This window comes from Lissotriton helveticus, chromosome 3_2, assembly GCF_964261635.1.
Source record: "Lissotriton helveticus chromosome 3_2, aLisHel1.1, whole genome shotgun sequence".
NCBI classification, from domain to species: domain Eukaryota; kingdom Metazoa; phylum Chordata; class Amphibia; order Caudata; family Salamandridae; genus Lissotriton; species Lissotriton helveticus.
The window spans coordinates 22,467,918-22,493,934 of record NC_136062.1 but is presented as its reverse complement, the minus strand read 5'-3'; the positions used below and the strand labels follow the sequence as shown (position 1 = coordinate 22,493,934).

The window sequence follows — 26,017 nt, the reverse complement described above, 5'->3', positions numbered from 1 at the left end:
GACACTGAGAAAGGCAATTTTAGATTTTGAAAATTTTAATATATAGCCATGTTCAGCGAATCCTAAAATTATATGATACACCCAGCCCCAAATCTGTGATTAAATCATCATCTGTGAGGTAAATGTAATCAAAGTATGATAACAATTCTGGGTCAATTTCTTGTAGAATTTATTCTACTTGGGCAGCAGACAGACCTGGACTGTTCTTATAACCCAGTGGGAGCCTACAGAACCTTCTCTGTGCTCCTAGAGCTGTGAGGCGGTTAAGTCACAGCTTTCAATTGGTATATTTTGACAGAAAAAAACATAGGAAATGTCCAACGTAGTTTTGAATTTTTTACGTACAATGTTGTTTGTTAATCCTATGCTATGTGCATTTTGAACAGCAACAGTGCATGTGTGACTGTTTAATTGTCCGTAGCAAAAGACTATACGAAAGGAATGATCTGGCTTAAGTACAGGAAACAAAGGAGTATTTATGGGAGAGAACCGGCTCAATTACACCTTGATATTCTAACTGTGATTGAATCTCCCTAACAGGGTGTTTAGCTTTATATTTAAAAGGGTATTGTGCTTGCTCTGGCATGCTGGACCTTATAGGTATAGCATGATAAGGTGAATCATTGTGCCAACCTGCCTGGTTGCACTATGATGCTGGAGCTTGAGCAAGAGCCCATTCTCTAGCTTATGCTGTTATCACATCCTTGGGGACAATACGGAAAAGGAAGACATGATTACATCCTCATCTTGTGTGGCTTTTCTAACAAACTCATGTGGCCAATCAGTCTTAGCCAGGAGAAAGTCGTAGTCATTAGTTCAATTCTGCCTGAATATTACGTTAATAGAGAGAGGAAGTCACCCTCAATGTGTATGTCTAACTCATAAAGTCTGTCAGAAAGGTAGAGTCACTGATCTGAAGTTTCTACTTAAAGATAGTCATTAGTCGGTCTCACCACCAGAAACTCTTGAAGAGTCTGGTTAGCTATGGGGACCTCTGCTGCACTGTTGAGCAGAGCCCACCTCCGTGTCTTGTTCCAAAAAGAACGGAGTATTTGTGACATATTTAACTGAAATTCCAGCCACTTTCTCTTTTTGAATTGTGCTTTTTGTTGTGGAAGTTTCTCTTCCTTATTTATGCTGGCATCAGAAAAGCGTGTGAGTCCATTTTCTGCTTCACATCCTCCTCCTGTCTGCGGTGCCTTATCCCCCCTCTCTCTGACCGTCTGTCCTTAAAATATCAAGATGGACGTGTATCAGAATACTGATACTTATCAGGCTGTTTAATTGTATCACAGTGACGTAAATTGTAACATTTTTCAGAAAACTCTGGTTGCAGAGAGCCACTCCGGGTTTTTGCTTTAGCTTTGTTTAATTCCTGGTCTGCGACTGGAACTGTAGCAAGTCATTGGTGTATAGCCAATGCAGCTGCCTTCCCTGCAATATTACTCACAATAATTAAGGCCACTCTGGCAAAATTGCCAATGAGTTTTATCCCCAAAACGAGGGTACGGGCTGCTCCATTTTCAGCCTGAATCTGTTTGAGGACTTCAGGTAGACTTCAGGACTACACAAGTTTTTAAGACCTTTTCCTCAAAGTGCGGACTTTATAGAGATAAAATAGAATATGATTTATTAGGATCAGTATAAAGATCAAATTAAGTACAGTATTTTTGGTACAGGTATAATGGGCCATATTAAAAAGGAGAATATAAAATTCATAACACAGGATTTATTTAGCTTAATTAACCTACAAACATAAATAGGTACTTTCTATTAAGCTAAAGGAGGATGAAAAAACCTTTATCACCACAGACGTCTCTGTATAAGGGTAATAAAGGAGCATTGGGCACATGCAGGTAAACTACTCAAGAGGCTTACTAAATTGGTACCAAACCTAGAATGTTGTTGGCGCTACGCTAAATGCTTCCTACTAATCTAGTAGGACTGTGTATTTAGAACAACAAAACTTCATAATACAGAGACTGAGTCTTCTCATATAGGGCCCGATGTAGGTAATCTCAATTTACCGATTCTTAAATACCAAATGTTACCGATTCTGTATTTAGGAATCTGTAAATATAATGTAGGTAAACAATCTGTAAAATTTACCGATTCTGTAATATTCCTTATTACCGTAATACCGATTCGGTAATAAGGAATACCTTCCTATTCATTCCTATGGGCCTGGAGGCCCATAGGAATGAATGGGAAGCCATTCACTATTACCGATTCGGTATTACTGAATATGTAATAGCGGGAGCATATTCAAGGGTGGCAGGGTGTCACATTGACACCCTGTTGCACCCCTGAATCGTGCATGTGTGCTAGAGGCATGTATGTCTGCCACATGGCAGTTTGAAAAAAGCAAATAATTGCTTTTTTAAAGGTATTCGGTATTTACCACCATTGTAGTTGGTGGTAAATAACGAATCCTTAAAGCAAAAATGCACACACTTAAGTACAACCTACTTAGGCTTTTAAGATTCGGTAATTTACCGATTCCTTAAAATAAGGAATCGGTAAATTACGGAATCCTTATTGACAGCCTCCTACATTAGGAAGGGCTAAATACCAGTCGGTAACGGGAAATTCACTAATTTTCTGCCATAACCGACCGGTATTTAGCTACCTACATCTGGCCCATAATCTGTAAATGTTGGTCTTTTTGGCTAGCTCACAGTACCACCGCTAAATTCCCAAACGTACAGAGTTATAGATGTTGTCAGTAACCTAAAACATGACTCTCGGATTCCCAAGAAAATCATGGTAACAGTTGTAACCCTTTTGTTTGTCACTCTTGCATGCCCAAAGTGCTCACAAAGAAAAGATAAAATATTGCATTTTTTAACGTTTATTCAAAAGCTCTAATCTTTGTAAATAAAACATGAACTTCAATTGTAATAAAGATGAGACAAATTATTGAGGGGGTACTTTAGGCATGCCACAATAAATAGATAGCGGAAGCCCTACGCAATTGCACAGAGAGAGAGATACCCTTTGACTCTCTGGTGTACTTGCTGCATGGATTCCCCAGATCGCGGAATACTATGGTTACCTCCAGGTTCCTGGATCTAGGCATGGTAGCGGCCAAAATGCTTATCATGAAAAGGACGCTCCACACTTGCATGGGCCGGAGCAGAAGGCATAGCAATTTGGCGTGAAGAAACTAAAGACCTTAGGAAAATACCAATATCTGCACATTTGGTAAGCGATCTTAATAGCATTACAACAGCACACAGAACCGTCTGTTCAACCCCCACAGACACCTGACCACGTCGAGTCATGCCCTGCACACGAACTGAGCCTCTGAGGCTCCCAATCACACCAGACCTGCTCCTGCTACTACTACACTGGTGCTCCAACATGTGCGTTAGCAGGAGGCCAGCTACCTCAGTGATATGCGCAGGGGCTTTCGTTGACAGGTCCACACACACCTGCAGACTCGTGGGGAGACACTCCAACTCAGTTCCAAATCCCACCCCTCTGTTATTGAATGCACAGTTTGTCTTCGTAATTTGCATAGCTACGGCCTCCATATGTTCCTTACCACAGGCCATATCTGTAGGCATCATAACAGTTCTGGACTCTAAATGATGAGACTGTTTAAACCCAACTCAATAAAGTTGTTATGCTAAAGTGACTATTGGATAAACAATTGTAATACTGTCATCGCTATGTCAAATTATTGTAAGAAATCTGAATCCGTTGAATGCAAACCATGTAGTGCTATTTGTTGCTGTTATCTATGGATAAAGAGAAAAGCAACAAAATATATATTTTTTTATATAAGAGAAAATATTTCAATAAGCATTATTAAAATAGCGAAAAACAAAAACAATTCAACCATGGTTATTGTTGATAATGTTGCTAACGTTACTCCTATTTGTTACTACGGCCTATGCTAAAGAGAGCATATTGTACCCATCTGCCAGGCCTGTCGGAATGACCTAACCCCTTATCTTGGTACGGTATGTCAGCGAGCAAGGCTCAGTGCATCCATAAATGCACCTCCGACTGAGTGTACAGATATCTTCTTTCCCAGGATGAAGATCGAAGTCAGAGGGACTGCATATTACATCAGGCTTCCCTGATGACTCTGGCAAAAGTGAACTTCTCACCGACTTCAACATGGACAGTTTACAGAACAAAACTGCAAGCTTATCAACCTGTGCTAAAGGTGCAGGACGGCGTTTTAATTAGACTAAAGCAGAAGACACCTCTCTTTACGAGTACAGAAAATAAAACAATGCCTCATGTTCTGAATTTGTGCAACCATGGAACTAACTGTGCAAACTACAGGGTGACAATGTCTATCAGGAATAAATGCATTCATAGGCCAGTCACACAATAGGATAACATGTGCAAACCACCATCAGAACATGAGGCTAAATTAAAATGAGAAGCTAAAAGGGAGACTGAATACAAGCTGCATAACAATGAGCTGTAACTGCCTTGTGTGTATCAGTCTGGGTACAATGAGCTGTAACTGCCTTGTGTGTATCAGTCTGGGTTGGGCTTCATCTGCCATGTGCAGCCCGACCATGTTTAGTATGCGGCACAGAAGGGTACCGCAATCGCGGAAGATCTCGCAGATCAGCACCAGGGACTGCCAAGAAGCACCTGGCACTCAAGTGCGGGCCATGTTTGGTGAAGACACAAGCTATGCCTGCAGTCTACCGCGGCCACTGCAGAGGTCATAGATGATTACAGTGGACCCCTGCCTACAGTCTGACTGAATCGCAGCAAATGAGTTGAGGTGAGCGCAAGGACTAAGGACTGTTTTTCTGCCTACTCTGACTACAAGGGGAATAACAAGAATATACAGTGAACTGCTTATACTTTTGACTTTGGGGAAATGTAATCTGCACCCATGTCTTATTCAAGCTTGTTGGGACAATATCCCAAATATGGTCACCCTTGTGGGAGAAAGAACAGAGAGGAGGGGCAGGATGAAGGACCCACAAGCAGTGCATAGTTGGTAAAACAATAAGTGCTTAGGGACAAAGTTTTGCTCAGAAGTTTGTGGCAAGCCCCACCGAATATCAGCGTGCTGAATACTAAGGCTAATTAGTCTTGATTTCACCTCATGCCTCTTTAATCCACCATCAGATACAAAGACAGTTTAAGGTGTGGGCAAAGTGGTCAATTGCCCAGGTCCCACACCTTCCAACGGGCCCCAAGGAAAGTAAATATTCCCTCTAGGTAACTTCTGTCTATTTCTGTATGTCATCCCCTTTCCTTCTATATGCCTATCCCTACCGCTGAATCAGTATTTATTTGCCCTGTATAATCTTAAGGACTTTTGGGGCTTTGGAAATTACATGTTTCAATTGTTTTTGTATGAACCCCGTTTTTGAAACTTTGTTCAGCATCACACAGGCTGCAAAGAGCAGAAAATGTGTAATAAAAATTAAAAGGTATTGCAACAGGGGGGCCCAAAATGTGTCTTGCCCGAGCTCCCAAAAATCTGTAAGACGGCATTGACCAGACACTCCTTACTCCTGTATCTTACTATTGCAGGTTGATGTTTTCTACCCTTGTCACAGTTTTTTTCATCTTTCTCTTCCTCCTGCTTTCCCCCATGTGTTTCTTTCTCTTGCACTATGTCAAAGACTGATGAGGTAAAATAAGTGCAAATCCCCAGAAATTAGTGCTGGTGGGCCCCACCTGCAACCACTGGCTCAAATTAAGCATTGACCAAAAGAGAGTCATGATCAGGGGCATCACCTTGTAGTCACAGTTGAATTGTTTACCATTGAGTACTGCTGTGTAATTAAAAGTTCTTTCTTATAATAAATAAAAAAGAGAAGCAGTGGGCTGGAAATTAAAGTTACTGTATCTTACTGTTCTGAGCTCGTGCCCCCCTACTGCCTTGCTAAGTAACGTGAGAATGCTCGTCCTTGCTACTCTTACAGCAGAGAGAAAGGGTTTTAGTGCCCCAGTTTTTAGAGCCATAGTAGGAAGGAGCATAGGACACCGGTGGCAAGTAACCTCCACAGTCACGTTTGGGGTCCAGTAGCCCTGGTCTTCCCTGTAGCCTACCGAACAGGGTCTGACAGCCAATGTGCTGTTCTCAAAGCCGGAAAATTGGGGATCCTGCTCATCAGGTAGCAACAACATTAAGCTCTTGTTAGTGTTAAGCAATCTAATGGGCGACTCCTCCATGTGGGCAGAGGAGCCTCGCCCCACTGCTTTCTCGCACGGCGAGAAGCAGTAACATAAAATGGTATGAATACCATTTTATGTTACTGCTTCTCGCACTGCGAGAAAGCAGAAGAAGGATTTGTTTGTCCTGCTCGAGGGCAGAAGAGTGACTAGCCCAATGTTGTGGGCCCTGACTCTGGTCAGCCCTTCGGGGCTGACCAAACAAGTCATGTGCACTCTTACATTTTCTCCATGTAGGCATGCAGCCTACATGGAGAAAATGGGCTCTCCATAGGTGCCTAACTGGGCGCCGTCCACACCAATCACAATGCTGCCATTGCAGCATTGTGATTGGCTTAGGGGAGGGGAGGGAGGCTGCCTGCTGCCTGCTTCTTGCGAGGAGCAGAGAAGCAAAGACGACGTGGGACTGGATCGGGCTGACTAAGGTAGTTCTTTTTTAATCTTACTTATCATTCGCTTAGTGTCTTTCAGCGCCGGGAAACCCTTTTTGGGTAGCTGTCGCGCTTTAGAAGCCCAATAAATAAATAAATAAATACATAATCCCCCCCCCGCCCTCCCACTTGTGAGTCATGACGGCCACGACTGAGTAATCTTATAAAGCATAATGTTACCCGAAGGTGTCCTGGCCCTAGTTGCAATGAAAATCAGAATACAGAGCAGCGAGGGGCCTTGTTGTGAAATAGGCAAGTTTTCAGACTTTTCATAAAAGCAAGTAGATCAGGAATTGAACGAGAGGTAATTCGTTCCAAGCCTTAGCTGTGCAAATGACAAAGCTTTTTCCACTCCAATTAGATTTTTACAACCAATTTTCATGCACCCGCAGAATAGAGAGTTCTATTGGGTACATACCACTTGAACTTCTGTCTGAGATGGAAAAGGCCAGTGTTGTTTAGAGCCTTGAAGGCCATGTACAGAGATTTAAACTTAATCCTTACGGGGAGCCAATGTAGTTCCTGGGTTACTGATTTAACAGAACAGAATTTAAAAGTACCTGCGAGAAGTCTAGAGGCAGCATTCTGAAGCGCATGCAACTTATTAAGATGTTGCGGCTGCATATTAGGGTATAGGCTGTTAGAGTAATCCAGCTATGACAAGATAAGGGAGGACACCACAGTTTTGTGGGACTCTAAAGGAATAAATCGTAAGATCTTTTTGACCATCCTTTGAATATAAAAGGTAGAAACCGTCAAGGAATTGACCTGGTCACCAAAATTAAGATTATTGCCGATACATTGCCATCCTGACAGGAGTGGGTAAAGAGCCCAGTTCCTCTGGCCACCAAGACAGGGACCAGAAGGAAGGATTGTTGCCAAATAAAATAATCTCTGTCCTTGTCAGAATTTAGATTTAGGCTGCTGTTGCTCATCCAAGAACTGATGGGCAGCATACAGTCATGAAAATTCCTATCATTGTTGGTGTCCTGATTTGAAACCGACACAACAATTTGTGTCTCATCGGCAGAGAAGGTCAAGACGAACCCAATAGATCTAATTATAGGCGCCAGAGCTGAAACATACACATTAAACAGGGTCAGGCTGATGGAGGATCCCTGTGGAACCCCACATGGCAGGGAAAAAGTCTCGGATACAAAGGAGTCCAGTGCCACAAACTGTTTCCTGTCTGACAGAAAAGAGCTCAACCGAATGAGTGCTAGCCCCTGTAATCCAATAGAGGCTAGACAGTCCAGCAGAAGATTATGGTGGACCATATCAAAGGCCAAGGAGTGATCCATTTGGTCAGGGCAGCCTTGCCCCCAGAATCTAAAGCCTCTCTGATTTCTTCTTCTGATGTAATCAGCTCAGATTCGGTGCTATGGCCTCCTCTGAAGCCATATTGTGTGTTGTCTAGCAGACTGTTATCCTGAATAAAAGAAGATGGTAGGGTATACATGGTTTTTAACGCCAATTTGGCTAGCAAAGGAAGTCGGGAAATCGGCTGAAAATGTTTAGGGTCATTAGGGGGGAGAGTACGCATATTGAGTAAAGGAAGAATTGAGGCTACTTTCAGGCCTTGCAAAAATATCCTGTTTTAACCGTGGTATTAAACAAAGTGATAAGATATTGGCCATACGTTAATGGAGTCATTTTCAAAACAGATAAATAGGCATGGGTCCACAGGAGAGCCCTACTTGGCTGAGAGGGTAGGATCTATAACCTGGATAGAGGAGAGAGGAGCACATCTGGAGAGAGTAGGCTGTGGATGATGAACTGTCATCACCGGTTGATAACTGGCTTGGGAAAAGACTCCAGATGAATTGGCTCTAGGATAGTAGATGTCACAATAAATGTGTTCCACTTTTACTGGAAATGGTTAGCAATACTATCGCACAACGTCATGGTAACAGGAACTCATTCTTCTCTCGAGAGAAGGCCTGAGCTGAAGCTGGAGGGAGATTTGCACGCTCCCAAAACACTGCTACCCACCTGCTGTCTCGTTACACTGTTCTTAAATGTGCAACTCCTTTATAGTTCATTGGTTACGTAGGGCTGAGATGTTTCCAGAAAACGACCTTGTTGTTAATTGTTGCATTTTTGTAAGGATAGATATATTTTGAAGTGCTAATTTTACTGTGTCGTATAGTGTTTCATAAAGATGTGTAATTGTACGCAATTTTACTTAACAGGACTGTCTAAATAACTTCTTTGGGCAAGACATTTTATCGTGGAACAACACAGTCCATTGTTCATATTGTGACAGCTACCAGGATGCACAAGCTAAGACCACTCTGCTGAAAGCTCCGAGGATTCTAATATTTCATTTAAAAAGGTATATCTTCTAGGTTTGTTTAAGTCATTTGTATTGGATTGGATTCCCATATGTGTGTGTGTGTGCCTCTAGGTAGCTTTAATTCAGAGCCTCGCCTGACTCAGTCATACGAGAAATTGTGTTTAAATATATCATGCCTGTATATAATGTGGGTGGCATTTTGTATGAAGATGTTGGGCACTTCAGTGTCATCAGCTGAGACAGGTTAAATGCTCTCAAACTGACATACTGCACAAGGTTATAAAGCTGAGTTAAGTACTACAGTGTTTGAGGGTGACATGATTTCCAGATAATTTAGGGGAAATTTAAAACTAACTTTTAGAAATGTTGTGCATCGTTTCGATCCAATTTAAAGAAATTACCGAATTTGCTTTGCACAAACAGAAAGATGTGTTGGAAGAAAAGGAAGGTTCTGGCTGGGAGACCAGCTCGTCCACCACTCAAAGGTTACGCTAGCGTTAGGGATCTGATAATTTAAGTAAAACGTGAGGGGAAGTAAAACACACTGAAAAATATGGTCATTTCTATTACAGAAAACAAGTTTTAATGAAACTCTATTAAAACCTACCACAGTAATAACAGCTCATACAGTATACATTACTGTGTAGTGGGGACCTTTGACAAGCAGCATGTCTGACAGCCTAGGGCCCAGGTTTACGTACAAGTCACGCAACACAGGGCAGCAAGTAAAGTTGATACACTGCGATCTGTGAATGGGAGAGAGTAAAACAGCACCACTTCTACCAAGATGTGGTTCTGTTCTCCTCTTTCCATGCTTTGGTGCACTTTAAGCAGCTATGCACCAATGCAGACAGACACCCTTGCACTATACGGCAAGGGTGGCTGTAGAACAGCACCACATCTACCAAGATGTGGTTCTGCTCTCCTCTATCCCTGCTTTGGTGCACTTTAAGCAACTATGCACCATTGCAGACATCCTTGCGCTATACGGCAAGGGAGGCTGAGCTATCCGATGCATACTATTTGACCTGGAAAGGGTCTTTTCTAACTTTGTATGTGTGCTGTACAATGTGGGGAAATTAGAACATTTCTCCTCGTAACACCTGCCTGCATGTGGCACAGTATTTTGGCCTAAATCCCTGTCTACAATTCTCTATAGATAAGGATTTTTGGCAACCTCATGGGTGGTTGCATGGGAACATCCATGCACCAGCAGTGGAACGCCTCCTTGAAGCAAAGAATGCAAGGCGGTGCATTTGCACAACTTTGCCTTACTTTGGGTTACAATCATTGGTTTGTAAATCCCATCTTAACACTTTACATCAGTCTTGCATTAGGAAAGTAAGGCAAAACCGATGCAAAACATTGTAAATCCGGGCCTAGATTTAGAATGTAGTTTACCAGGCTATACTAAAACATACACAGCAGTGGCGGCTCCTCCACTAAGGCGGAGCAGCGTTGACCCACTGCTTTTCAGCAGTGTAAGAATAATTAAGATGATAATAACTCAGTGTTATTATAATTTTATTTTTTCTTGTGGGTGAGGCAGCTATGGGAGGCGGGTGGGCCTGCTCTGCTGAAAGAGCAGATGAGGGGAGGGGTAGTTTTCACTCTCTATGTTCACATGAATGTTTGTCCGGCCGTCTCGGGCCGGCCAAACATTCATGCGCACATAGCATGTTCTCCACCCAGGCTGCATTACAGCCTGGGTGAAGAACATGCCTAGGCCCCCAATCCCAGTCTGAGCGCCGAACCATGCGCTCAGACCAATCACAACGCTGCATTGCAGCGTTGTGATTGGCTCAGGGGAGCCTGGGTGCTTCCTGGGTCCTTCCTGTTCCGGCCAGAGGAAGGAGTCGAGAGAACAGACAAGGAGGACACGGCAACATGGACAGAAGGTAAGTTGTATCACATTTTTTACTTAACACCCTTTCCCCCACCCTTTTACTCATAGCATCTCTGAGCAGCTGGTGGTGGGACCTCTCACTCAGAACCTAGTGCTGAATAAGTAGGAACAATTGGCCCCTCAGTGTTCAATGCACCAATAATTGAAAATGCTCAAATATAGCACCTCCAGAGTACAGTTGGCAGTGATAAAAGTCTTAAACGTGATATTCAGCTCGATCTAATTGACAACACGAAGTCGGGTAGGTTTATCATGATAACTCCAATAAATACATTGGTATATGTAAGCAGTAACCTGGATAAATTGTCCTGGGCTATCCTAAACACAAGAATCCAGACTGATATAAATTAAAGAGAGAGAGATCGGTCATAAAAGTCAAATTGGTCTCCTCGACAATCACAGGACAACTTAACAGCGCAAAGACATACTGGTTCAAAATCTAAATTTGTTTATAGTTATTATTCAGGGATAGTGATGTATGTTTTCAATATTGTAACCCAGTAGAAGCTCGCTAATACTACTGAAAATAATCACTGTGACATCCTCCCATTTCTCATATGTGAGATCCCGTTTGGATTTAGAAGAAACATGTTTTATGGATGTTGCATGAAACAAAAACAACATTTGTCTGCAAAATGAGTATAATAGACTCTCACACATTAGCCAGATTACAAATAAATGAAAGAAAAACGCTATTTGCAACACTCCGTTTAAGGATTATTCATGGTCATCAAGGCAAGACTCTCTGCAGAACACTGCTGGCTCTATAAGGGGTCCCCTGAAAGGTGGGGGCCCTGGGCCAGAGCCCACTTTGCCCATGCCTTTAAATGTCTCTGGGCCTAACACACTACAACGCCACTGTGACCTGTGTTGCCTGAAAATAAGTGAAACAGAAACCAAAGGTATGACTTTCCAGACAAGTATTTGCAATGCAATAGGTCTCGCATTTACGTGAGTTTCGTAAATACAACACCTATTGCATTACAAATGGTAGTAGGAAAAAACACCCTGTGGCGCTTTAACTTTATTATCGCCCGCGCCCATTTCTTTAGACAAGCCGAGTTTAAAGAAAAGGACATGGCCGACATTAACGTGAAAGAGCAGTATGGCACCTTTACAAAAAAAAGTATTTGTTTGTCAAGTTGACAAGCAAATGCTTTTTTTTGTAAAAGCGCCCCATGCCACGCTTTTACTTTAATGGCGGCCGCACCCCTTTCCTTAGATTTGGCTCTTTTAAGGAAAAGGGTGCAGCGACATTCAAGTGCAATTGCGGCATGGGGCAATGTAAAAATAAATACATTGTTTTTAAAAAAAAAATATGCGGCTGCGTTTGGTGCGGCAAGTAAAGCAAAGGCATAGCCGGCACTATCAGCGTGGCGTGCCGTGCTATGTAAAAAAAGAATTAATAAAGATACTGCAAGCTTGTCCTGCCTGCAACAGCAGGCATGCGGAAACCATTAAACTAAATAGTGCTCAGAGGCTGCAATTCAAGCCTAGCGAGCAACAACACATGTAAAAGGGGGTGTCCTCATGGGAGGTTACAAATGAAGACAAGGCGGAACTAAGGAGGAACTAACAAGCCTATTTACAAATCAGAAGCCAGCATTTACGAAGGACAATGACACAATCCAATGATAAATATGTGAAGAGAGTGGGCGGGCTTCCTCCAATACAGCATGCCTCGCAGAGCAGCTCATGCGCTGCTCAGGCTCGACCTAAAAACAAACACTCTTAAGGAATGCAAGATAGAATAAACATGTGAAATGTAAACAGGAATCCCATTGTCGATATAGATTACCTTAATGGTTTTCACAGTCACTTTTCAGAAGTTGATCAGAGTGTTCAACTGTAAAATCATGACATGAATATAGAGTCTGACGGGGTTGCGAGGCTTCATCTCTCATGAACCCTCCACACACTCATTACTGGTAAAAAATAGCACATTACATTCTGCTCAAATGTAGGTATAGATAAGATAGATCAGAGTTTGGAAGAGTTTTTAGCCTCCTCAAAAAGTTAAACAAAATAATAAAATCTATATACTGATCTACTTTGCCAGAAGTTGGTGTCACGCCATTAAGTATCACTTGTTGCTGGGTGGGGGGGAGGTGGTCTTGGTTCCCGTTCAGGGCCGGGTCTAGGGTGGCAAGACTGGTGAACCTGCTCCTGGTGCTGACCTCGGAGGGTGCTATGTTTAGAAATAACACAGGTTTAAAAAGCACCTCCTGCAGAGTTCCTTGTGTTTAGCTGTTTTGAAGCGACATAAATAATGTTAGGATAACTCGGAGACGGGCGTGGCCTGGCGCAGGACAAGATGGCCGAATCGTAGTGCTGCTCTGCCGGCTGCCTTGACTAACCTACAACACCCTGCTCCCTGAAAGCCCACAACACTGCAGATATTGTATCCCTTACGGCAGGCTGCTGAAATTTGCCACTGTTGGTGAGAGGAGAGCTTCCTGGACCCAAAGACGGTGGACGAGGCCGTCCTCCGGGCTGCTGCTGGCTGCGAGACGGGCTCGGCGTGAATTACCCGTGGAGGCGCCAAAACATCGATTGGAGCGCGCACTGTGAGGCGGCACTGGAAGAGAGGTATGCTGACTGCCGGACCAGCACTGAGGTTCCCTGCATTTTTGAGACGCAGGAGCCACCAACCCTGAGGTGAGTCCCTGTGGCCAACGCTACAGTCGCGGGGCACTGCACCTACGCGAGCCGCCGGTCTGCCCCGGTGGGATAGGCCCTGGCATGCCAGTGTCTACATCGCACTGCGCTGCCCGACCGGCAGTCATCCATACGTGGCGTGAGGCGCTTTTGATGGGCAGCGCCATCCGACTGCTGTTGACGTAGTTATTGCCTGGTGGCGCTGCGGACGATTGGCGCCGAAAAACAGCGAAAAGAAGCACGCCTGGTCCGTTCTCCTCGCAGAGCGCTCTGACCGTATTGTAATCCAGTTGTGGCTGTCCTTGTACAATTAGCATATTGACGAGTACACGCACCCGACCTGCCACAAAGAGTGCAGACCCTGCACAGTTGAACCACCTCCTGCCACAGCTTGCTGTCTACCAGGCCCACTCAGGTAGCAGCCATCTATTTACTAGGAGATGTACTTCGTGGCGCCGCAATTTTGCAAGGACACTAACAGAGACTGTGGACTCCGCATAGCTGACTCACCGCCTGCCACAGCTTGCTGTCTACCGGGCCCACTCAGGTGGCAGCCAGCTTCGCACTAGGAGATACACTTCATGCCTCCGGTCACTGCCCTGCACAGACACATCCACAGCCATGGGCAAACCAGAGAAAAATCAACCGAGACTTACCTTTGAACTGCGTAAAGGGGGTAAATCATCGCAAAATGCAGCTTCAGACTCCGAGCTGGACTCTAAGGCGCAGGCCCCGTCCGCCCTAGAGACAACCCTCTCCGCCATCCAGACCAGCCTACAATCTATAGATGCGAAGATAGAAGCTCTTAACGGCCGGATCGACTACATGTCCGCAAAGCTGAACAAACAAGCAACGCGACTCGGCGAGGCTGAGCAACGTATTTCGGACGCCGAGGACGGCTTACAGCAGGTCGCGGCAAAAACCAACGACATCACACAGCTCCTGGCGGTGATCCAGGCTAAAAATGACGACATTGAAGCGCGCTCACGGCGCAATAATGTGCATATTTTAGGTCTACCGGAATCCACAAATGTGGGGCGGCTGGAAGACTTCATAGAATCAATGATCAGAGACATATGTGGAGCTGAGAGCCTCTCTGCCATGTTCGCTATTGAACGCGCGCACAGGTCCCTGGCGCCACGCCCAAAACCTGGAGCTCCACCTCGACCCATTATTGCGACACTTTTAAACTTTAGGGACTGAGACACTATACTATGCATTACCCGGCAAAAGGGCACCATCAATCATCAAGGAAACGTCCTGTCCTTTTCCCCGGATTTTACAGCCACATTGCAGGCGGCCCGAAAGGAATTCCAAGGCATTAAAAAACTTCTCATGAAAGAACAAATCACGTACGCTATGCTGTACCCAGCCCTGCTTCGCATAGGTACAGATCGGGAGGCCAAGATATTTTCGAAACCGAAGCTTGCCATGGATCACGCCAAACAACTACGAAGAAACCAGAGATCCTCCACGCAGACATCTGACATTGGTGAGTGACTGATGCAATTAATATTTTCCACTCTATATCCTTTTCTTACGTTAACTGCATACATGTCATAGGGTCAGCGTCTCTATTAGCATATGTCACTGTTTTCCCTGATTGAGACTTGCAACTAAAATTGGGATGTGTTTATTGAATGCAATTTAGTTTCATGTTGTTAACATCTAGGTACAGCACTGCAAAGTTACAAAGTTACTTGTGCTAGTTTGGTGGGCTTGTGGGTGGGAGTGTCACTACTCCTAAGGCGGCCCCTTCCTGTTTTTTTCTAGGGAGTGGTTGTAGCCGCAACGTCCCCTATTGGGTGTACCCCACTACTACAGCCTCGTTCTTAAGATTTGTTATGTTAATGGGTTGTGCCTTTGGCAAGATTGGGTTGCTGAAGTGGGAGGGGGGAGGGAGTGGGATGTGGGTTCCAGAGACTGTCATTTGTGTGATCAGAGTGTTTGATGCGGTGAAAATGGCAGAGATGTTGTTCAGCGGGTACTGGTGGACACATTCACGATACATAGCAGGATCTTTCACATTGGATAATGGGTGAGGACTACCGGTGCATGACATGGAATATTCGTGGCCTTAAATCCCTGAAAAAAACACGACAGGTGTTGTCATACCTAGACAGGCATAATGTACAGATTGCATAATTGCAAGAGACCCACCTGAATAACCGCACAGACTGCAAAGTTGCACATAGATGGTCAGGGTTTCGACTGGTATCATCCTATTCTTCTTATGCACTTGGCGTGCTTATTTTGATTAAGAGAGGTATCCCATTCTACCCCACGCACACTCATACAGATGCAGAGGGCCGTTGCACCATGGTTCAGGGCAAACTGGGGATGACCAATCTCACCATCATTAACATGTATGGACCAGTGGTTGATGATCCCGCACCTTTTGTACAAATGCTGACTGTTCTGCGATCTTGGCCCGAGACCGCAGTGCTATGGGGTGGGGACCTGAACACGCACCTGGACCCACAAGTAGACAAGTCTAATCCGTCAGGGGCTTGTACACTTAAGGTTGCCCAGTGAATCCGGGAAGCCATGTTGGAGCTAGGTCTGATTGATGTCTGGAGGTTGCGGGACAGGCAAGCTCAGGAAGGCACACATATTACACCTGCCCACAATAGTTGGTCGCGGTTGGACTACTGGTTGCTTAATGAAAACGCAAACAGCTGAGTCGTTCACACACATACACTACCCCGCACATTGTCAGATCATAATCCTGTTCTATTGCAATTACATATCCCCACTAATCCCCATCGCCCACTCACTTGGCGCTTACGTGCTGAAGCACTGCTCGATCCCATTTTTAATGAAGCTATCACGGTGGCCATAGTCCATTATTTTTACGAGAACGCTGGCACTGTGGACAGTCAGGCATCCCTCTGGGAAGCATTCAAGGTGATGATGCGAGGTGTCTGTATAGGCACTTCATCGGGCATATTGAAGGACGTACGGGGGCAACTCTCCAAAACAGAGACAACGCTGGAGGGGCTGGAAAAAGAGTACTGGGTGGCACCATCTAATTCATTACTCGCCAACATCAGAGAACTACTGCAAGAATATGACAAGTTAGCAGAAACAGAAGCCCCCTGTAAAGGGAGGAGACACGTGGCCAGGGCATTTGGTGAAGGGGGAAGACCGGGCAGGGCCTTCACCGTCAAACTACTGTTCCGTGAACATCATAATCAGATTGATAAGATTGTTGACAGCAATGGTTCAGAACATTTCACTCCACAAGCTATTGTAGAACAGTTCAGGCAATACTACGAGGCATTATATACCACACGAGGCAGTGCAGACGGGAACGTCATGGCAGAATACCTATCAGCTATTGCCTGTGCGTGGTTGTCGGATATGCATCGTAAGTACTTATCCCTTTCCATAGATGAAACGGATGTTAAAGATGCCATCCTCTCCCTTCCTAATGGTAAGGCCCCAGGGCCAGATGGCTTGACAGCAGAATTTTATAAAGCATACGTGGACCTTCTGGTGCCCCATCTTTTGGAAATGTATGCAGAAGCACATGAATCTGGAAGCCTACCCCCTTCGCTTCGACAAGCCATAAACATCACGCTTCTCAAGAAAGACAAACCCCCTGCCTCAGTTGACTCTTACCGACCCCTATCATTAATCAACCTAGACGCAAAAATATTGGCAAAAATATTAGCTACAAAGATTCAACCTTTAATGCCCCTCCTCGTGCTTATGGATCAATCTGGATTTATACCGGAAAGATCCACCTCCCACAAATTGCACGCTATCTTTTCCATGTTCAATGTCCTTAATCCAAAATTGCCTGCAGCCGCTATCATGCTTGAACGCGGCCAAGGCATTTGACTCTATAGAGTGGGGGTACATGTTTCACATATTGCGCAAGATGGGCTTCCCCAGTGTTATACTGCAGTGGATCAAGATCCTATACACAGACACGACAGCCTGGGTGCGGGTGGGTGGCCAGACCTCCGTACCACTGCAGATACAGTGTGGCACCAGACAGGGTTGCCCCCAATCCCCTCTCCTATTTGCCCCAGTGCTCAAACCGCTTGCATGTAAGATCCGACAAAGGCACAGAGCATCTGCCCTCAATTTCAAGCACCGGCCAGTCGGCATCTCAATGTATGCGGATAACATGGTCCTGTTTATAAGAGAGCCTCAAAAACACCTGTCCCCTGTTCTTCGTGAATACATCAAGTTTGGTCTATTTTCTGGTCTCGCGGTCAATTGGGAAAAGTCAGTCATCATACCACTGACTACGATCACATCTCAGCCTTCCCTGGACTACCCCCTAGAATGGATGATGGATCCAATTAAATATCTAGGTGTCTGGGTACACCGTGATCCCGAAGTAGTAGTCAGGAAGAATTATGGTCAGGCACACGACATGCTGGAGCAACAAGTGAATAGATGAATGCACCTTTCCTTATCGCTGGCTAACCGCATTGCCGTGATAAAGATGGTGGTACTACCCAGCTTTCTGTATCTTTTTAGCAATATACCAATTACACTAACTCAACAATTTTTTCAAACACTGGAACCCTTCTGCTGATGGGCATGGGGCAGCCGAGAATCAGCTGGCAAATGCTGACGCTTCCATATGATAAAGGCGGCTTTACAGCGCCAGATGTTTATGTGTATTATCTTTGTGCTCAAGCGCAGTATGCATATTACGGGGTCCGGCCACACGCCTTTACGCCACATGTGGCGGTGGAAGATGGGGACACCTACCCAACCCCACTTGACAGCGTACTGACACATACGAACAGGCACACGCCAAAGACTGAAATTAACTCGATAGATGTGACAGTGGCGGCATGGCAGGCGATAGGTTACCGAGCACGCAAATTGCCACTGTATGCACCCGCGCTTCCTCTGGCCCATCATGCCGCCTTGTCGGTCACTCAGGAGGCAGGGTCTCTAAAATCTCTCAAAGAAGCGGGCATTGCTCAGATGGGCGACCTATATCCCAATGGGCAGTATCTCACACACAGCGACCTGGAACATATACAAAACCCTACCTCCCTATTTCAATATACCTGTTACTGCCTTAAGCGGGCTGTACAAGATCACTACCCTGACTTTCCTGCTGAGCCCCCGACACTCCAGTCTCTGCAGTTACTTTTGGTGCTACCGACGTGGAAAAAGCTAATTACCAGACTATACAGAGCGGTTCAGGAAGAGACGAGTAGGGGGCCTGACAAAAGTTAAAATAAATGGAATGAAATCTTAGACCCACAGATAGATGGGGCGACTGGGAGTGAATATGCCAATTGACAGGCCGTCTTACCCCCAACAGGAATTTACGCATTATGCATTTTATATTCCTACACCAGACATATCATTCCCCTTCAAAGTTACATAGAATGGGCCTCAGGGATTCGGATCGCTGCAAGCAATGTAGTCAACCACATGCAGACTTTCTACACCTAGCCTGGAGCTGTGGCCCTGTGTTCACATACTGTGAGGGAGTGTTGGCCCGGTTACACACCATGATGGGCACGTTGCTGCCCTGCACGCCTCTAGTATGCTTGCTACAACAGGTAACACATCTCAAGGGCATCCTGGGTAGATTTGTCAGAGTTGCGCTTCTGTTAGCGAAGCGCCGCATTTTGTTCACATGGTCCAAAATTAGAGGGGTGGATGAAAGATATGGTTTATTGTAAAGAGAATCTAGCAACGTATGCTGAGGAGCTGCCTGTAACGTCTAGGCCAAAGGACATTTGGGGCCCACTGGAACAGTTTCTTGCTATTACAACACCTGAAGGTGATGATGTAAATGGTGGGAGAAGTGTGGCTCAGGGGTTAGAGGCAGCAGACCCGGAAGCTGAGATCGGTCCTGGACCAGGGTTCAATTCCCTGGCTCGGCGGGTCTTGGGCTAAAAATTCCACGGACTCGATAATTCTCGCCCCGGTGCCTCCTCGACTCACGGGTTCACACTCTGCGACTCTGGGCAATAGCTTGCTTAATCTCCACAACGGCCCCTCGCGGCGGGATGCCTGACTTTCACCTTGTGGATACCCTGCTATCTCACAGGGGAATACCAGGACGGGTTCCCTAAGCAAGCGCCGGGAAACCCACTGCGGGTAGCTGTGCGCTATATAAGCTCAACTACATTTACATTTACATGATGGTCACTCTTCAACGTTTGAGTGAACTGTTGTAATAACTGTGGATTTATATGCGATTATACTGCTGACATCTCATGTTCTTTATAAGTGCACTGCCACTGTTGGCAGGGAATGTATGTTTTGTCATAACTCAATAAAAAGAACTAAAAAAAAAATGTTAAGATAACTCTGGTGAACAATGTCCCTGGTGGAGAGACTTCGGAATTTTGTCCACTCGTGATGAAGTAGCGCAGAGCGTCAACTGCAAAAAATGTGTGTTACTCAAATCCCCTAACTATATTTTATGTGACTCGTTCAGTAGTTTACTGCCTTTGTCACAGAGATCCTTTTATTCATCAGTTACAACCCTAATATAGCACAGTGATCTATGAACTGCCATCGAAGAGCTACATACATACTGCATTGCATAGGTTAGAGTTATGTTTTTCCCCAGTCTTTCATTCTCCAGATATTCCTAAAAAGACTTCATTTGGATAGAAATGTATTCAAATCCAGAGTTTGTGCTTCTCCAGACCAATTCTTAATTTTCGGAAATTGCGATTCCTTAATTGCGAATCGCAATTAAGGAATGGCATTACATTGATTCCTATGGGCCTAGAGGCCCATAGGAATCAATGCCGTTTTGCATATTTTTTTTTTTGCACTCGCAATTTGTTGATGCATTTCAAGGGTGCAGAGGGGGGTCCAAAGGACCCCCCCCTGCACCCCTGAAATGTATTTTCAAGTGCATGTTTCACACACACATGTCCTAAGGACATGTGTGTCTGTAACATGCAAGTTTAAAAAATGCATTTTTTTGCTTTTTTTAAAATTTTCGCAAATTAACACGAGGGTCAACCTCGTGTTAATTTGCACTTCCAATTTAAAAATTCGCAATTTTTAAAAAAATGATGCATTGCATTTAAGGAATCGCACAAATGCGATTCTTTAATTGCATTTGCATTTTTAAGAAATGCAAAAAATAGCGAATTTTGACACTCTGTTTGATGCATCCCAAAAACGTATTTAGGAAGTGCAAACGGACGAATTTACCGATTTGCACCGTTTGCACTTCCTAAATAGGTTGATGCATGTGGGGGCAAAACTCTTAAAATATAGTGCCTACTAGAATTGGTGACGTGCGACTTCTACACCTTGTAATCCTCACTGTTTTAAGTAACATTTTCTGTAGACTGATTTACACACTGATTTGTGGATTTTTATAAAGTGTGTGTGTGATGTAAAGTGCTCTGACACCCTACGCTGGTATGAGTTGCGATATAAAACAAATGAAATGCACGTGAGAGAGGGCTATGGTGAGATGAGTGCAAGGAGGTGTTTTGGGGGAGGGCGCCAACAAAGATGGTCTCTGGGCGCCACCAGTGCTGAAGACAGCTTTGTTCCCAGTCATATCATTTTCTGAACAGTTGCCCTTTTCTGAATAGTTTTTACCCCCTCCAGGCAGTTTAGGCAGAAGGGATTCCGGAGCTACATACCTTCTATTTTAAAGGCTCTGAGATTGTGCTTCACTCTTTTTTGACCTTTACATGAAAAGAGAAAAGCTATTTACCATGGACACTAGATTTGACATGAAGGCTATTTATCAGCAAATGCCAGGAATTATTGCGTATAGTGGTATGGCTCGGAAACGTTTCTGTAAGGCTCATGATTACGTAAGACATCAACCCACAACATGAACGCCATCTTTAGATTCTACTTTCAACCCTCAGGTTCGGAAGCATTGCCTGACGCTCATATGTGTTTTAGTGCAGGAGCGTAGTGCACTGGTTCGACACTTTCCCAATGACAAAGGTGTAAAAAAATGTTTTCAAAGAAAGTAGACCGTGGGCAGGAAAATGAAGGGTGGAGAAGTGGAGACTGTTTCCTTTTATGGTGATTGGTAATGCCTGAACCCTAATATCCAGGGCCACTGGATTTATGCGGCAGTGGTGGCCCAATTTATGAGGCACTATTAACTAAATTATGCGGTAAGAAACGTTAACACTGTTTGAGCATAGGTTGCACCTCATAGGAACCAGTTTTACACCCAAAATAAAGCCATAAAAACAAAGTTGACCAGTCATCCTTTCCAATGGGCCTTCCACTGATTGGCAACACATATTGCTATGTTTTTATTAACTTTTGAACTGTTGGAGCTAGAAGCAATTTTGTTAGAAACTGAACATTCTGCAGCAGGAGATGGATTATGTGGCGAATGCAACAAATCCACAATTATTCGACAATCGCAGCACCCCACAATCGCCTAACTCCAGTGGCCCTGCTAATATCCCTCAGAGAACTGTGAACAATTTGATGTCAAAACCCCCTTTTATAACCGCTGAAGCTTGCCATTGTTTGTGCAGCAAGGAATCTAATCACACTGCTAACAAATGGCATTTTATTATATATACATATTGTAAGAAATGGGGTTCCCAAATCTCCAAGGGGGTAGCATGGAACCAAGCGGGCAGGCCAAACTTCGGAGGACATGTGAAGCACTCACGCAGTACCCACAGACGACACACCAGGCACACCACAAAAGAGGCAGGACACCAGTTTGAGTTGGAAAATTAAGAAGTTTAGTATCACCAACCTGCAAGGCAAAAATGCATCAACAGTGGTATCATAACACGGCGCCAACTGGCACCAGAGCCAAGTGTATCAAGGGGGATTATTTACATGGGAAGTAAGGGCTGAGTCTGTAAGTCCATAGCTGAAAATAAAGAAGAATGTTTACATTTTCATTAAACTTGGGGTCACAATGGCGGGGCCAACTCAGGCTCTCATCCTTAGCAGTTTAATTTCAACCCAACCCCTGTAAAGGAACACTTCAGGGCATCACAGTAAATCCCAACAGACAGGAACACATGTAATAAATAAGCAATGGGATATAACCAGGGGCCTGGAATGACACGTCAGGCCAGCACCGGGGCAGGACACCTGCAGTAAAAGGGCACATCAATATTAGATATCGGTCTCATCACCTTAGGCCAGGGAGATGATCATCTCATCAGGGTAGTAGGCACCTTGTATGCAACTGAACCTTACACATACATATTACGCTGTGACATTAGGCATTTAACCATAAGCATTTCTACACTGGCGCATTATTCCTGAGCAATACCCTGGCATCTACACACTGTGCACCTCACCAGTGCGTACATTAGGCTCACTTAGGCAGGTATATAACATCCGCAGGGGCCCACAACCTTAGTTGTCAAACAGCCTGGAATCAGCGTAGGATCACCTAGTAGGCGTGTAACATCAATATGCATTGGCATCAGTAACGGTAGTAACTGGTCCCAACCAATCAAACATTTCCTATTACCTGGTCACTGTGCAGGAATAAACATTTCACTAGGGCCACCCTAAATACCTCTTCAGGCGACTAACACTTCCCTAGAGGGGCAGTCGGCCTCAGCAGCATAACGCATGAAGATGCCCACCACTAACAGGGGCATTAACACTAGGCCATAAGCACACTGGGCGCGAAACCATCGGCCTGAACATCAATCCAGCATTAGCATAAATCCTGGCCCTAACTCTTGGGGCTTTAATAATTCCTTGGGGGACCCAGGGGCACAGTATTGACCTCCAGCCTACACCAGTTCACTCTTCAGGCTGTTGTCCAGTTCAGGGTAAGTTTACCATCCAAGGTCTCTAATATCCCAAGTCAAGGAGGGTGGGGGGCGGGGGGGGGGCGGACACCGACCCTGTACCCCGTTGCCCTCTCCACCCCCTCACACAGTCTGAATAGGGCCCCACTCACCGGGCTACTCCGGGGCTCCTCTTTCGCCTCCTGGCACTCCTTTTCCTCAAGGCTGGCTCAGGGAACACGCGGGGCACTCTCTCCCTCTCCAAGAGCCGGATCTTCCCTGCAGAGGGGCCAGGCACCGACAATGTGCCTCGAGGCCCCCCCCTCCCACCTTCTCCTGTGGGCTCTGACCCTCTGCTGCGGCTCTCAGGGACTCTTTGATCGGCCGCAGGGCTCCTTTCCGTGGAGGGGGCAGGCACCGGCAATGTGCCTCGAAGCCCCCCCCTTCCCGCGGAGTCACCCGGGCCCCTCCTCCTCACGGGGGGCTCAATACGGCCTCTGGGTGGCACAATAGGGGCTCCCTCGTCCTCACGGGAGCCCCGCAGGCACTCTGCTCCTCCGGCCGCTTCGTTAGGGGAGGCGGGGCTGGCACCGACAGTGTGCCCCGGCCCCGCCTATCTCACCGGCCCCTCACTCAGGGGCACAGACCGGCGGGGTGGCCTCCCGCTCCGGTCGCTTGCAATCGGGGCTCCCCCTTGACCACGGGGGCCCCGCAACGGTACTTCACCCGGGTCCCCCCTCCCTCACGGGGACCCAGGGCTTTGCGTCGGGTCCTCTTCTCGGGCTGCCGGCCGGCGGACAATCCCTGCGTGGCCTTCCAGGGTCAAGGCCGCGCAGGCCAATCCGTGCGCGGCGTTGGCGGGGGCGGGCCGATGACGCGGCCGGGCCCCCGTCACGTGATGGGGGACTTAACGGCCTCAGGGCCTAGCGCGGCCCTCACCTCACATCGGCGGCCCTCTCCTGGCACCGGTGGCCGCCGCAACGGTGCCCACAGCAGTGGGGGTCCCCTCGGCAGCGCCGGGCCGCGGCGGTGATTTCGCCTCTTTACAACCGGCGCAAGGCAGCGCCAACACTCCTCGGGCTGCGGCGTTGATATCGGCGGCAATAAGGGGTAGGCTCCCTTTTTCATTAATTAATTATATGGCGGACAGCGCGCCAAAACGAGGGTAGGCTCCTCCAGCGCGATTCTCCTCAGCAGAATGGCGCTAATTACAGCGCACTGCTCCTCCCTCTGCCCACAACCTCAGCTCCTTTCTCAGGCCACGCAGAGGGGGCAGGAAATTAACTCTTCTCCAGCGCTTCCACAGGGGGCCACAGCTTCCTTGGGAGCATCAACCTCCCCAGAACAGCGCTAATACAGCACAGCCCCTGGCAGCACACCTCACAGGGGGGCGAACAGTTCCACAGCCAACCTCAGGGGCACACTCCTCACCTCCTTGGAGCTTCTTCACGCAGTGCTGGCGTGGTACCCGGTCCAAACAGCATCAGTGACCTGGGTAGGGGCTCTCCCTTGTCAGGGGCCCGTGGGGACAGCAGAGTAGGGGGGTTTTAGGGGTGCAGGGCCCAGCTCACAGGCCCATGTGGCGGTAGCTCCTTGCAGCAGGTACCCTCTCTTTCTTGTCCCAGCTCTGACTGACTCTCTGGTGGCACATCCCCCTTACTTATACCCTCCTCCCAGGCAGTGCCAGAACCTTCTAGAATGTTGGCAAAGCTGGCCTAAACTGGCTCAAGGGGAGGGGTTGAGCACCCTGGGTGCCAGGCTTTCCCTCCAAAAGCTAGGGGTAGCTGGGTAATAATAACTAGTCCGCTGACCTATGGCAGTCCAGTGGCAAAACCCATGGCCATGGCATCCATTTTACATACAGTACATTTTAGTCAGGTGCATTTCTAAAATGGGGAAATTTACAAGTGCTCACACCATTACATGACATTACATATTTAAAACACAGGGCAACTCCTACCACACATGGCCTATACAGGTTTATTACCATGGGGGAGACATCCTAAATTAGGGGGGCAAAAGCGAAACATTTTGGGGGAAAAGGCCAAGTCCAACACATATATACATACATATATATATATATATATATATATATATATATATATATATATATATATATATTCACTGAAAAAACCATAGGTTTCACACCAGTTATAGTTAGCTGAACATTTTACTCGTACAAAACCATTGAAATTCCCACGCTCGCGCGCCCGCAATCCACTGCTGATGATGTCACATATTACATCATTCATGACATGGTCAGTGACATCACTGATGACATCTCAAATGACATCACTGATGACATCACTGATGACATCTCAAATGACATCACTGATGACATCATCCAGTGACTTTGTGTTTCTGTAAAATTAAAATATGTTTTACGAATTGGAGAATGAGTGGATGTATGAGTGTCTGGATGAAGGATTTAGTAGGTGCGTGACTGACTGTATGAGTGAGTGATTAAATGTGTCTTACTGAATGCATTGGTTAGTGACTAAACTGTCTGAATGTGTGCATCAGTATGTCTGTTGTTGTGTAAGCTGCTGCATGTGTTGATCAGTAGCTATATGAGTGGCTATATGGGTTATTGATTGGTTGTTCAAGTATTTGTACGTGAGGGTGAGTGTGTGTGTGTGGGTGGATGGGAGGTGTGTGACTCTGTGCATATATGTGTGAGCAGTTGATTCACTTGGTATATGGGTTCAAGAGTGCATGTGGAAAGAGCTGTATGGGGGTTGACTGTCTGCATGGATGTGTTGGTGAGTGAATGGCTATCTCAGTGCTCCATGTCCAAGTAAGTACATATGTAAAACACAGTGCATGTGAGAGTTGGCATATATAAATGACT

The 26,017-nt window shown here is 45.9% G+C and overlaps 1 protein-coding gene across 2 annotated transcripts in view; it reads left to right on the top strand.

The window, feature by feature from the left end:
* The window catches only part of USP50 (ubiquitin specific peptidase 50), a 295,365-nt gene that overhangs the window by 179,788 nt on the left and 89,560 nt on the right, over positions 1-26,017 (top strand). For both annotated transcript variants that reach the window (XM_078684588.1, XM_078684586.1), the window contains one exon: positions 8,789-8,931. In XM_078684588.1, coding sequence (XP_078540714.1) covers positions 8,789-8,931 — 143 coding nt within the window. The remainder of the gene's footprint in view (positions 1-8,788; positions 8,932-26,017) is intronic.